Source organism: Anopheles nili, chromosome 2, assembly GCF_943737925.1.
Source record: "Anopheles nili chromosome 2, idAnoNiliSN_F5_01, whole genome shotgun sequence".
Taxonomy (NCBI): Eukaryota; Metazoa; Arthropoda; class Insecta; order Diptera; family Culicidae; genus Anopheles; species Anopheles nili.
Genome location: NC_071291.1, coordinates 11,033,759 through 11,046,896, shown reverse-complemented (window position 1 = coordinate 11,046,896; position 13,138 = coordinate 11,033,759). Strand labels below are relative to the sequence as shown.

The following is a 13,138-nucleotide window of genomic DNA, read 5'->3' as shown; positions in this document are numbered from 1 at the left end:
CAATTACAAAGATCCTTGAACGAAAAAGCATTACTATCCAAATATACACGCAACCACGTTGCCTATAAGCTGGGTTGTGATCATTTTGTTTTTCCTTTCATTTATGCTTTTGGTAATTTAAGATATAAATTACGCGTTGATTATTAGCTTCTATTGATAATTACCTTCCTTCTAATCGCATACGTTGAAACCGTCATCAATCTATTTCGTATTAGCGATACAATGGCACTAGCATCCACCATTAAAAACTCATTCGAGCCGTCATTTTAATCGTTTTAATCCTTATCGAACTCACAGAAACACGAAACATCGCACTAAACAAACTTATTACCCCGCCTTATCGAATGACATTGATCTTGCACGCCATCCACTATAAATATGTCGACCACTTGCTTCGCCAACCATTACAGTACAAAGTAACAGTGACTTGCCGTTCGTTGCTGCTCCAAAGCCGGCCTGGAAATGTTTGTTCCGTGGGCTTTGCTGGTGCTGCTGGTGCAGCTGGTAGACATGGTAAGTGCGGTCGTGCGCCTTTTCCCAGGCTCGCTAGTCATGGGATCCACGTTCTAACATCCGTTCCATTGCCAGAGCGTCGCCGTGGTGAAGTTCGAGAACCTCAAGTACGAGCTGAACAAGGACTACATGCACGGTAACATTTTCATCAAGAGCCAAAATGATAAGTACGCGTTCGGGGCGGACGTGGAGGTTACGAAGAAAATCGAAGGCAGCGTCATTGTGAGCATCTCGCTTGTACACGGGGAAAATCGAAAGCTCGCTTCAAACCACCCCTTTGTGGATGCTCATTTCAGGTGACGCCGCTCGTGCAGCATCTGGTCAAGGGCGACTACCACACGATGGTGAACATCGATCTCGACACCTGTAAGGTCGATCCGGTCATGTCGGAAAACGCGATCGTACGCACGATTGCGAAGGAGTCGACCAAGTTCATCAACTTCTCGCTCATGTGCCCGTACAATCCGGTAAGTAGTGGCCATCTGCTTATCCGTTCATTACACCGTCTCACTAATGCCATTGCCTTCCAGGGCCGTTATCTGCTGAACGACTTTACGCTCGACTCCGAGAGCCCGTTGCTGAAGCTCATTCCGAACGGCAAATACAAGATGCAGCTGACGGCCAACCATTTCCCAACGCCCGACTCTCCACCGATCCAGCTGTTTATGTACTCGGTTGATTTCGAGCTGTTTGCTGCAGCTGGTTAGGGTAGATGGGCCGGAAAGCCGATCTTTTTCAAGTAGTTTAACCAAATGGGAGCGCCTCTGCAGAGCACCTGCATGTCATGCCGCCATCATTGCTGCATGTAATCGTATTATTTCATTGTTTGCGTTCAAAAGAAAAGAATGTTCCATCAAATATAATCCCTGCAAAATTGTGAATCCTGCATAGCGAAAGCCTTGGGGTCAAAAAATTCAAGCTTGAAAGACGAGCGGTTAATTCGCTGTTTTCCACGGGGAAAAGGTGCGAAACGTCAAACTTTAATTGAAAATCTGTTTCAACCTGTGGCGTTGCCCACAAAACTCGTTTAGGTGAAATTTAATTTTGCGTCCCGAAACCGGCCCAAAATTATTAATGGAAATCGCTCTTGCGGCCGTGCTCTGCATTAAAATATCGAACACTTCAATCGAGAAAAGCGGAAAAATACAACAACTACTACTTCGCCGCCTTATCATCATCGACGATTATCGTTCCGGCGGGTATTTGGGGTGAAATGAGTTTCTCCCATCCCCAAATTAAAGGGCCTCCTTCCTGGTCTCTCTCTCTCTCTCTCACTTCGTGACCCATAATTGAATGCTAGAAAATTCACCCCATCCAGCCTGGTTCCCTTGGGGCCAGTTTTCCGGACGGGTGGCAGCTCGAAAGACCTGTGAGCAAGCTTGGGTGGTGATGGTGGGTGGTAAGCCCATCACCCCAAAAAATCGCTCCGGTTGACTGCTGTTTAATCAGCAGCCAAACGAACTTTTTGCGCCCTCTGGAGCCGTTAATTACCCTGCTAAAAACCATCAATCATAAAGAGTGGCACCGTGGTGATGGCCGCTGCTGGAGAAGCAGCAGGATGGCCGAGCAGGTCCGAGGATAGATGCTGTAAAGTTATGATAAATAATCCAAGGGTTTGAATAATTGATTACATCATAAGGACGTCCGGCAGACAGCATTGAGCGATGGAGAGAAATTGAGATGCATGATGTACGATCGTTATCTATTTAACACACAAAAAACGGCATAGTGATGACAATATACTATCGTATCGTGTGTGGTCGTTAGCTCGGTCAGTCGGTCAGTTGAATCGATTATACAAATATTCATTCAGTCCTTTAATTTCATAACTTCCTATTTGGTTTTATTATGAGGTGTGGTCCTTTTCGCTAAAAGGGAGCTCGAAAAAAACTACTTTTTGTAAATCTTTTTGCTGATAATGGTCCTTATAATTAAAACTTCCCAATCAAAAACATTATAATAATGAAAAATCGAACCATATTTCACATCATCCGATTGCCTGTGGGTACTTGTAATCTCATAAATTTGGTACAAAAATTGTTCCATCTATTTCAAAATGATCTATAGCTACCTGGTTCTTTGGTAAGAGATTTATTACGCGAAATTCCTTCGCATTCATTCGATTCCCATGGCACCATTATCGGAATGCATGTAAGCTTCACCTGAAAAAGTCATCAGATTTTACTCGCTGCTTTTCCTAGAGCAAGCACCCGTCCCTATTAAACGTTCTTTACCGAACATATCGGAACGTTATGGTTCGCTGCCACGATGCGGGAACGTTTTGCCACAATTTCCTTTTCCATCCTGCCCGATGCGCTTGCTGCTTGCGGGAAGAAAGATTCCAGCTTGCCGAACCCACCGGAACAAACTGCCCGAATCGAGCGCCGACGGACGTCTTGACACACAGCAGCATGGAGTAAAATATTTAATGAAAATAAATTTACGCCAAACCACAACCGCACGCCGTAACGAAACCAATATGATCGCGTTATTTGCTGCCGTTCGGTCGCAAAATGGGCCAACGCTAGAGAATAGCCCGCTGGCGGTGGATGGGAGGCGTAAACAATGCGAAAGAGGTTGATGGCACGTGTGAAAAAGAGAGCAGCACACGCGCTGCGAGCAAAAGAGCACCATAGTGAAAAGGAGCAATCATTACGGTTTTGTAAATTTATTGCATCATCCATCCGAAAAAGCAAGGCCATCGGAACAAGCGCGTGGCGGTTCCGTGGCAAAGGATAATAAATAAAGATAATTTCTTTCATAAATAATTGAAAACCAAGTACACGACCAGCCCCCGGTGGCGAAATTGGAAATGCGAATGGTCCCGCGGTGCGTTTTCCCGCTGGCCACGTCCCGGGAAAAGTTGGAAGCGTCGGGTGCGTGTCACCGTGTCACAGAATGTGCGTAGCGGAGTTAAGCTTTTGCGTCTTCCTGTCAGCATGGCTTCGCTGAAGTATGACAAACATCGGAGTCTGGTTCCCGCCAGCGCTTATCACGACGCACACTATGGGCAGCAGTCAGGTCAGTTAGGTCCGTTACAGCGTTAGTGATTTCAAAAATAAAAAGGTTAAGAAGTCTTTTTATACAACGAGAAACTGGCACATTTGCCACGTTCCTTTTTTTTAATAGAAACGAATAAAATTCCTACGAAAAGGACTCATAACAAAAAAAGTTGAATGTCGTCCCTGCAAGGATGCAAAATGTTTCCTTCAAAAATCATTCAAACAGTGCTCATCATTATTTCACATGCAATTGCTTATCAAAATTGATGACAATTTTTCGAAGCAATCGATAGCAATTGAGCCTTCTGAAAAAAAAAACCATCTAGAAGATTGCTGCCCAGGACCAGTTTTTCGTCCCAGCGTGCCATGACAACGGTTCAATTATGCCCGCATTGTGCTCATGTCGTCCACGTGGATTGAGCTGACACTCGAGGAGTGTTAAGCCATCCTGGCCATTACCATTACCCCGGGGGCGCCGTCAGACTCCCAACCGGTGGCAATGGATCATGCTTAGCCTAACTTCCGGCTCATCGACATCGACCGGAGGCATCCCGTTTCCCAGGCGCGAGCTCGATCTGTCCTTAGCCTCCCTTTACTCCGGACGATCACGGCCACCAGACGGCCCCGAGAGCTGGCATGATTTATTTATGACACATTCTCCATTCATAGTCCTCCGCCCTGGTTCTTGGCCCCTTGTCACCACGGTGCGCGTGTTGCGTGTGCGAGAAAGCAAAAATGAACAAACAGGACCAGCAATCGAACCGGCTTCCGAGAGCGCCAACCCGCCTGTCGTGGCCAAACGAAACCGAGCTGGCTGGTTGTTGTTTGAGCAGCAAGAAAAAACGCAAAGACAGAAAGAAAGCCCGCGAGAGAAAGAGAGAGAGAGAGAGAGAGAGAGAGAGAGATAGAGCAAGCAACGAGAAAGTAGGAGAGATAAAAAAGGAGTGTTAAACATTCCGAAGATTTTATGATGATTGATGAGCCAATTCCGCATAATTGAATTGAAGGAAAAACTTTCACCCGAAGTAACGGCATCCGTACTCCGTGCATACTCGCCTTTTCACCCTGGTCGCTCCCAGGACGCGTGTCCTTTGGGTGCAAATCCCTTCATCCACTCGAGCTTCCATGCAGTGGCCAACGCACGACGTGCGGCCCAACGTCCTTCTTCTTGGGCTGGACCAGCAAGCAAGGGCTGGAGAAAGTTTTATTGCGACACCGACTCGTCAGGATAGCAAGTGGGATGAGGGCAAGGTCCAGCCAGTAGCATCCGGCTCGAACGAAACAATAAAAACACCCCACGTGGGTGGGGAACGGCGAACGAATGAATCGGAAAGTAGGCAGTATATCAGGGAAAATGACAAATTGCCTAGATGACCGGAAGGAAAGAATCGCCCCACGGTCTCCGACTCCGTTCGTTCGGATCCTTTCCGATGTGCCTTACTCCCGAACAGCCGATAGGCCGCCAAGGTGGATAGTCGCCTTTCTGCTTGCATGTCCAATGAACCTCGTCACTTGTGAAGGGTGAGGCCAGTTAAATCCCGGCCGAGGGAAAATTACGGCCTACGGTTGGGCGTTCCGGCAGTGGCGGGAAATTAGCTCGCCACTAGCAAACATGCAGTGCCGTTTTGATTTGTCACCGTACATGTCAGCTTCATGTTGCGCTGTTAGCCGGGTCCCGTTTGTCGTGCAGCTAACTAACGCGATCGGATGCATAATTAATTGCCGCACGTGTAATTGAAGTGTTCCGACCGGTTGCCCCGGGCGCGGTGCACTTTGCGAACGGCTTGTGTTGTAATGCTCTGAAGTGGCATCTGCCGCAGTTTGCAGGGAGCTCGAGTTCACCGCTAGGTTTTTGCTTAGCAACGGAATGTTAAGCGCGGTTAAGCTTGTTGCACCGCATGTACTAACATAGTTGGCGTGTTATTTGGAGGGAAATATTCACACAAAAAATGGGAGGAAATTTCTCTATTTTACGAGAAGCTGCTGAAACTGAAGTCTCATTATTAGAAGAGAGTATTTTACATTTATTATCATGTTTATTTGTTGCCCTTTTCAACGGGGAGGTTTTTTTTCTTCAACTATTACGTGCATTAAAATGCAGTGCATTAGGTGTTCGATGATTTACATTTCAGAACTTGAGCGAAACGGCCCACGGCACTTGAACAAGCGATCTAATCGCTCCCGAAAGCAACTTTTAATTGAATAACGATGATTTAATTTTCTAATGGCCGGCCAGCTGTTTGAGCATAGTTTAATGCTCTTCGTTAGCTATATTTCGGAGCGCTGCTTTCGCTCGATGAAGCGTTGCAAAACTTTTCCCTGGTTCAACCACTTGTAAAACTGCAATGCAAATATGCAAACAATCCGCTCCGTTCCGATCCGATTGGCCTCCGCGAGAGACGGCAGCGAGGACATGGTCCGGGTGATCGGCCCACATTCCACCCACGGATACCAAATCGAAGCAACTACCTAATTACTTTTGTTTGCTTCCGTTCTCGGTTCGACACGCTCCCAGGCTGATCGACGTTTTGGGCGTCGTGCTTACTTTCACGATTGAAATACTTCATTGACACCGGGAAAACCCCGGCCCTGCACCAAACGGCGCCGGCCCAGGACATTGCACTTCCACCGGCCATGACCATTTCCACCCAATGCCCTGCAAAGCCCATGCCACAGCAAGCCCAAGTCCAGCTTCGCCTAACTGAGTTACTGGATCCGTTCTCCGTTTCGCATCCACTGCCTAGGGGTTGTTAACTCGTGGGTTGCGGGAAAGTTTGTTCATTTGAATATTTCCACCCAAAATGGCAACAATGTGACGCCCCCAGCCTTCCTCTCGGGTCGGACCCAGCCATCCAACGCGACAGAACCTTGGGAGCTGTCATTCCGCGCCTTCGCCGCTTGATGGAGGCCGAAATGGGTCGGCGGAATGATTCTTGTCGAAATTGAAATTGTTTCGCTTGATGGAAACAATTTTTGTAAGAATTTTAATTTAATGCTATCCGAAAAAGGGATTGCACTGCAAGCGTTGCCACACCGACGCATACCATCCGAACCCGAACCAGGCGGTCGGTGTGAGCTTTAATCTTTGCTGTGGGTCGCTTCCACCGCGACTTCCTGCGTGGCTGTGTCGGGAAATCAAACGCGAGCTCTATTACTGGCACGTAGCTGCACGCGTTTGCCCCACGCAAGAATACCTCGCGTCTGGCTAGCGTGAACGTGGAACAAAAAAAAAGGGAAGCAGATTATACTTATGCTCGCGCCACCACGAATGGTCCTTGAATGCTAAATTCCGCACTGCGGCCCATTTGCGCTGCCGAACGAGAAGAAGCCGCCGGTAATAATGACGTGATTTCACGAGTACCTTCCACAAAGTTCCGGAGACCAGAGAATCCGGGGCTTGTTCATTCACCAGTTGTTCCTCCTTTTTTTCGTCTTCTTCGCTTGCTTTCCACCACGCGATGGATCCTGCGGAAGAATACGAGATGTTCATTATGCTAATGCCACGCACACATGCATGCACGTGCTCAAATGTACTGCGCTGCTTCGTCCGGATGCGGTCGCCATCGCGAGTGCGAAAGAATGCGCCCGCAGACGAGCGAGCATCCCAACGCAAGGCCACCGCACTCGACCGAGCAGCAGCTCAAGCTGGGGAGCATAAATTTTTCTCCCACTGAGCCGGGCCACGGGAGGCCACAAATCACTTCGGCACATTCTTGGCCGGGGCTCGCGTTTTGCATAGGCTTTTAATTCCACACTCCCCGATGGGCGCGGGTTTGTGCAAGGCCTTCAGCACGTTTCCACCTGCATCAACGCTCGCGAAGGATCAAAGGTTTCGCTTTTTTTTCTTGGTTGGTAGCTTTACTCAAAATATGAAAAACATAAAAAACTCATCTCCCATCTGCCCACGCTCACACAACGGTAGCAAACATTCCGCTCGGCAGCTTCGCCATTGCTTCGTTTCGGTTTAATCCGGCCGGAAAGTGCGGAAAAATGCGACCCCCGCGAGCTAGGGGAAAAGTTTTCCGATTTTCGGTAGCAAGGTGACGGCGAGATGGCGCCGGAAAGGTGTCAAAATTTTTGCGGCGCATTTCAATAATGTTTTGTCCCGCTCGCAGGCACGCGCTGCGGGGCGTTTGTGGCGGATGCATTCCGGAAAACGCAGTACCCGTACCTGGGCAGGGCGTCGTCGATGGTCGTTGAATCGAGTGGTTGTAAAGCCGCCGGCATAATGAAGTACTTGTTTCTGTGCTGTTTCTGTGGGTTGGGGTGTGCGTTGGCGTGGGAGGATGGGTAGAACGAGAGGGAATGGCTGGGAGTGGGTTTGCTTTTCTCGCCTTGAAGTCGTACGTTCTTTGAGAATCTTTAAGAAACGGTTGATGGTAGCAGGATTTCTGTTTGTCCTGGGCAAACATTTGCGGTGTGAAAATGTACTTGTTTCGCGTTAGTCTTTTCCGGCTTTTTCCTCAGCTTAAATCCTGCGGTGGAAACGTTTCCAACACGTGGAAAATGGAAGATCCAAAAATACATTATTCCATTAAGTTCATCCTACATGCGCAGTGTTTTATTAAAATCGGTTTGACATCTCGTAATAGAATCTTTTTATGTTCAAATGCCTTAAAAAAGGACCTTCAAAGATGTGATATTTAACTGAATATCTCTTTTTATAATTATACGTGGTGCATAATCAATCAACTATTAATCTCCTTCTTTACTGGGCCGCTCACAATTGAGCACGTCGGAATGACATGGCCTACCTTGCTACGCTTAGCCAAGGCTTTCATGACTTTTCAATTACTCACACAGCTGAATAGTCAGTCCTGCGTACGGGGGGCGGCTCAAACGAGATTCGATCCCGATACTATCGTGTGTTTATGCCGCACGCTAACGTTTCGGCTATCGAGCTCCCCTATGAATCCCCAACCATTAATATTTGATATAAATTAAACTGATAAATCCATCCAAAAAACGTTCACCGAAAAATGGGCGAAACTAAACGTGAAAGGAAAAGCTCCAATTTCCCACGCCCTTCATGTAAACCCAAACTCTAGAACGTGTTTGTAGCCTGGTGCCGGTACGATATTATCAAAAGAAAAATGGGCTTTTGACTTATGACACCCGTCACGTGCTTCAGGGCGTGATTTTCCTTCCACACACCAAATTGCACATGCATCGCACGCGCTCCCACATGGCACCGCGTAATGAAAGTTTGCTCAAAGGTGAGCGAAACCGATATCACCGAAGCCGGTGGCTCGAAAACATAATCAGCTTTACGCCGGTTATTATCACCGAAAGCCAAACATAATTTCCAATTCCCCCCCCCCCCCCCCCCTGCAAGTGGGTGTAAGTAATCCCGCGATCATAGCTTCTTGCCCTTTGCTTTGACGCGGGTGTGAACCGAGCGTGAACTTTAAAGCAAACCAATCAAGCAGATTAAAATGTTCGCTTATTCCGCTCCCGTTCCCGAAATTCACGAACAGCTGGGCTGTGGGGCCGTTCTCTTTTTCTCTCTTTACGAAAAACCCAAGCGTTCGCTTTGCCACTCCAGCTTGCGTGAAACCAAGAAACTCATACGTCGGTGGGTGTTAGTTTTCGGAATGAAAAGCTTGTGAAACCACCTGAAACGGATTGGCACGAAACTCAACTCCCTTGCCTTCGTGGTCGTGGGTTGTACGCGTGTGTGCGTGTGTGCCCTATGGTCCCCCCATTCCACACTCCCACTCGCTATTCGTGTCCTCGGTCCATTCCCTTCAGCTACGAACCCGTCGGGTTTCGTGTATCCGTCCAGTTTGTCAATCTCGGCTATGAGGGCACGGGAACGGTCGGAAGCGGCCGTCCAGGACGAGTGGGTAGTCTCTTTGTCTTGCACGGGAAAGTTTACCCAACGCCAAGCCCAACCCGAACCCCAAGATTGACTTGCTTCGATTCGGTTCCGATGGGGTTGAAAACGGAGTTTCCGGCCCACTTGACCCTGGGCTGGGTCCGGGGCTGGAACATTGGGGATGGAAAAATGTTAATTTACGAGCTTTTCTCCCCTAATTTACAACCCGCACCGGGGTACGGGCCCGGTCGACGAAGCAACAACGAGGCACCCGGTACTGCCGACGCCTTAGCACTGAGGAGTTAATCCCCATAAATAGGACATTCATTGCGCATCGTGCAATCACTCAGCCATCGTCCCTTGTCGCTCGCTCGCTCCATCCCGACCGGGGCACGGCCGGGTTTTATCGGCCCATCGAACTGGGCGGACCAGGCGGAAACTAGCCCGCTTCACCGCACTTCGAACCCACCCACGCTTAACTAGAACCACCCCCAAACCGGCACCGGAACGATTATCCTGTGTGCTCACTCGAGACCTTTATCAGGCGCTCCGTATCACACCGCTTGTGCCATGATTTATGCTATCTTTTCCTTGGATAAATATGTAAACAACGTCCACCGGAACTTCGTCCATTCGCACCGGTCCACTTTACACCCTCGTTGCTGCCCCCACGCATCGCAGCTTCGTTCTAATGAAGTTAATGCAATCCTAGGCTCGCACGGAACCCCCAGTGCCCGGGTCCGGTCTCGGCATACAGGGATACACATTTCTTGAGTAAGGTTCGTAGGAGGAATGCCGGACCTTTCACGTCCTTTCGGTCCGTCCGGTTAGGGTGTGCTTGATGATGGAAGCTTCTAGCCGATGGCCGGTACACGCTTTTATGGGAAATTGCTTTATTTGAAAAGGTACATGATGATCCGGGTTTACCTGAACTGCGTGCGTGCCGAAAGCCGGGGGGAGAGTTGGATAAAATCGTACACGAAACATGTCTTCCATACGTACGAGCGGCTAGATAATGCACCCTAGAAACGCTAATTGACCATCTTATTCTGTGAAAACAGCAAATTCGTTTTTGATCGCAGGAATTACAACATGCCCCCTGCACACAACAGTGCTCCTTCCGATGCCCGCAACCCAACCCAAGTCTAATTATGAAACGGTGCTAAATTATTAAACTCATATAAGCCGATAAAAATCCATTCAAATGCACTAGCACATCGTCGGTTTACCACCTGCTCGGTCGTGTTTCTTCTGTTCCCTTTTTGTACGCAGAGCATGCACTCCTTTCGCTCGTAAATTAGAGCATTTTATTGTTCCACTTTCCCGGTAAAACAACCACCGAACCCTGTCCGATGATGAAAACACCCAACGCACCGTGCCTCCATTGTAATAGCAAACAATAGAGCGGGGAAGAAAATAAAAACCTGCTTCCTGCTTTCGGTACAAGCAGCTACTGTTTCAGCCGAACCCCAAAAGCTCACATATTTGAACAAGCCTCAGGCCATGGCTTCAGAGCCTCGACCCACAACAGCACAACCGTATTCCAGGGTCAAAGGGCACTTCAAATCTGGTACCGGTGGAATTTGCTTGACCGATGGTCGGAACCACGAGCACCGGCGAGTTTTGAAGCTAATCTCGGACCAATTCTCGGCCAAGCCAAGCTGTCGGCTGTCGGCTTCGCATCCGGGCCCCAAAATTCCTAGCATGGCAACGTAGTTTAGCGTGCCAGTGCCCCATAATGGATGAAAAGTAATTAACATGTTTTTACCGACAAGCCGGACGAGCGGGCGAGCTCCTAAAGGATGCAGGATTTCGGGGCGCCTTCGGCAGAGCCACTTCTGCCTGGTTCCCCAGCCGGTTCGACGGACGGAGAAGATACATTTTGAGGCGATATAAAATTAGAACGGATTGTAACAGGAAATGTCCATGAATTATTAATAATGTTCGGTGAACTGGCTTCGACGGTAGCCAACGAAAACAGCTGACTGAGCGCGCTCGGGAGTGCACGAGGGCGTTCTTAACTTTGCATGCGGAGCGTTTCGTTTTAAAACACGATTATTTTGTAATCTTCTGCTGATCCATTCTGCACGTGCATCCGTGCTCACATGCGCACACTTCTGCTCATTTAAATAAAACCAATTAGAGTGAGCACAATCTGGTCTCGTAATACAGATACCATGGGGAATGATGAATCGGGGATGTGATGGGAAAGAAAATTTTTATCACAACTTGCTTACCTTTCGCTGGAAGCCGGATTATTCTCCAACTCTTTCGGTTTCCTAAAAAAAAAACGTTACATGTAAATTTCGCAACATTGAGTGTTTGCACCTGGAAGAGGGAGGATCATTTTATGATATCGTATGTGGAAACGGTAGCAAATTTATTAGCCACAAGAGTAGGGAGAGTTTGGCCTGCAATTTGTAACATTTGGTCTCTGGAGTGATATTTTAGCATCAACGATTAGTGATTAGATTCCCGCGAATACAAGGTGCACAACAATGATTCAGATCGGTTTGGTGTATACGGGAAATTTGATCTAAAACACAAAATGATTGATCAATTATTCAGTTTTTTTGGGTTTAATGCTACAATTTTAAACCCAACAATCTGACAATTTCAACCATATTCCGATGAAAATGCTTAAAGGCTCCCAATATAGGACCTCATATTATGCGATCACAACCTGTCTGCAGGTAGAATCGATGCTTTTGAGAGTTCTTCCGCTTGGCCGATAGCTTGATATCTCATCCAACTCGTCCATTGTCAGTCAAAGTACTACAATTAAAAACCAATCTTTCAAACAACCTCGTACACTAAGAACGGACAAATGCCTTTTCTCGTTCGCCCCAGCCGAATACGGAGCAAAGTCAGATCGATCTCACTTGCAGAACGATCGCTGGTGATGACTATGATTGAAACATTCAATCGCACTCCAGGCGGACATCATCCGGTGCTCGGATTGCCGCTTTCCGTCCTCCACGAGCTCTTCCCAGCTACGATAACAATAGCGTTCCTAATGGCGACTCCCGACGATAATTTCCACCACTTCAAGCCGCGTTTTCACTTCAAAGTCGACTCGCTCATCGCTCCGTCGAGAGCCGACCGACGATGATGGCACCGTGCTCGAGCAGCTCCTCGAGAGGCTTCTCGATGGGTTGTTCATCCGCGGCCATTCCCAGCACCCAGACCACTGCACCCTTGCATACATGCAAACAAGGAAGCATGCACCGTGCAAGTGCAGTCAAGTGTTTGTGCCGCAACGCAACCGGTGCGATCTGGCTGCGGTGAAATTCAAAGACTCGAGGCAGCATTTGGCGCGCATCTCGATGCTCAAACAATCGTCCTGACGTTCTCGCCCTTTTCGTCCTTTTCGTCCGTGTGAAAGCTGTTTGCTACCGGAGTGTACACTCGAATGGCGGCGTGTGAATGTGCGTTCCTCGTTCGCAATGGCGGCTCGAATCTGCGGCCGAACGCCTAACCTGCAAACAATGTGCGCACCTCCGACCGAACACGCGAGTTTGCAACACTTTCGAACATTCGATGACCCCAAGCGGCTCATCCCACTCCCGATGGGATGGGTTTAGAATTGGGATGAGCATGTCACTAGCCCTAGCCACATGCCCGAGAAGCCAGACGTCAAAGACCTCTGCCAGACGGCGGTGCAACGAGCTGTCGCGACGACGGCGTCATTCCGGTGGTAACATTGCGCGGTGCAGGAGATTGACACATAATTTGCATATTTTAATGAGTTCTCATTAATTTCAATCGAATGTGAATCGCCACAGCGCGCTCGTGTACATGTACG

General features: G+C 48.5%; 1 protein-coding gene across 1 annotated transcript; it reads left to right on the top strand.

Annotated features, from left to right (window-relative positions):
* Positions 1 to 462: 462 nt before the first annotated feature.
* On the top strand, positions 463 to 1,220 carry LOC128725733 (uncharacterized). The gene is made up of 4 exons (XM_053819538.1): positions 463 to 513; positions 589 to 735; positions 810 to 980; positions 1,044 to 1,220. The coding sequence occupies exons 1-4, from the start codon at positions 463 to 465 to the stop codon at positions 1,218 to 1,220; spliced, it is 546 nt and encodes a 181-aa protein (XP_053675513.1).
* Positions 1,221 to 13,138: the final 11,918 nt, after the last annotated feature.

What these genes read in the sequence shown, in the direction of transcription:
- LOC128725733 (XM_053819538.1), top strand. Translation starts at nt 463, where the DNA reads ATGTTTGTTCCGTGGGCTTTGCTGGTGCTGCTGGTGCAGCTGGTAGAC. An exon ending in TGGTGCAGCTGGTAGACATG is followed by an intron (nt 514 to 588) that starts GTAAGTGCGGTC and finishes TTCCATTGCCAG; the next exon opens with AGCGTCGCCGTGGTGAAGTT. An exon ending in TCATGTGCCCGTACAATCCG is followed by an intron (nt 981 to 1,043) that starts GTAAGTAGTGGC and finishes ATTGCCTTCCAG; the next exon opens with GGCCGTTATCTGCTGAACGA.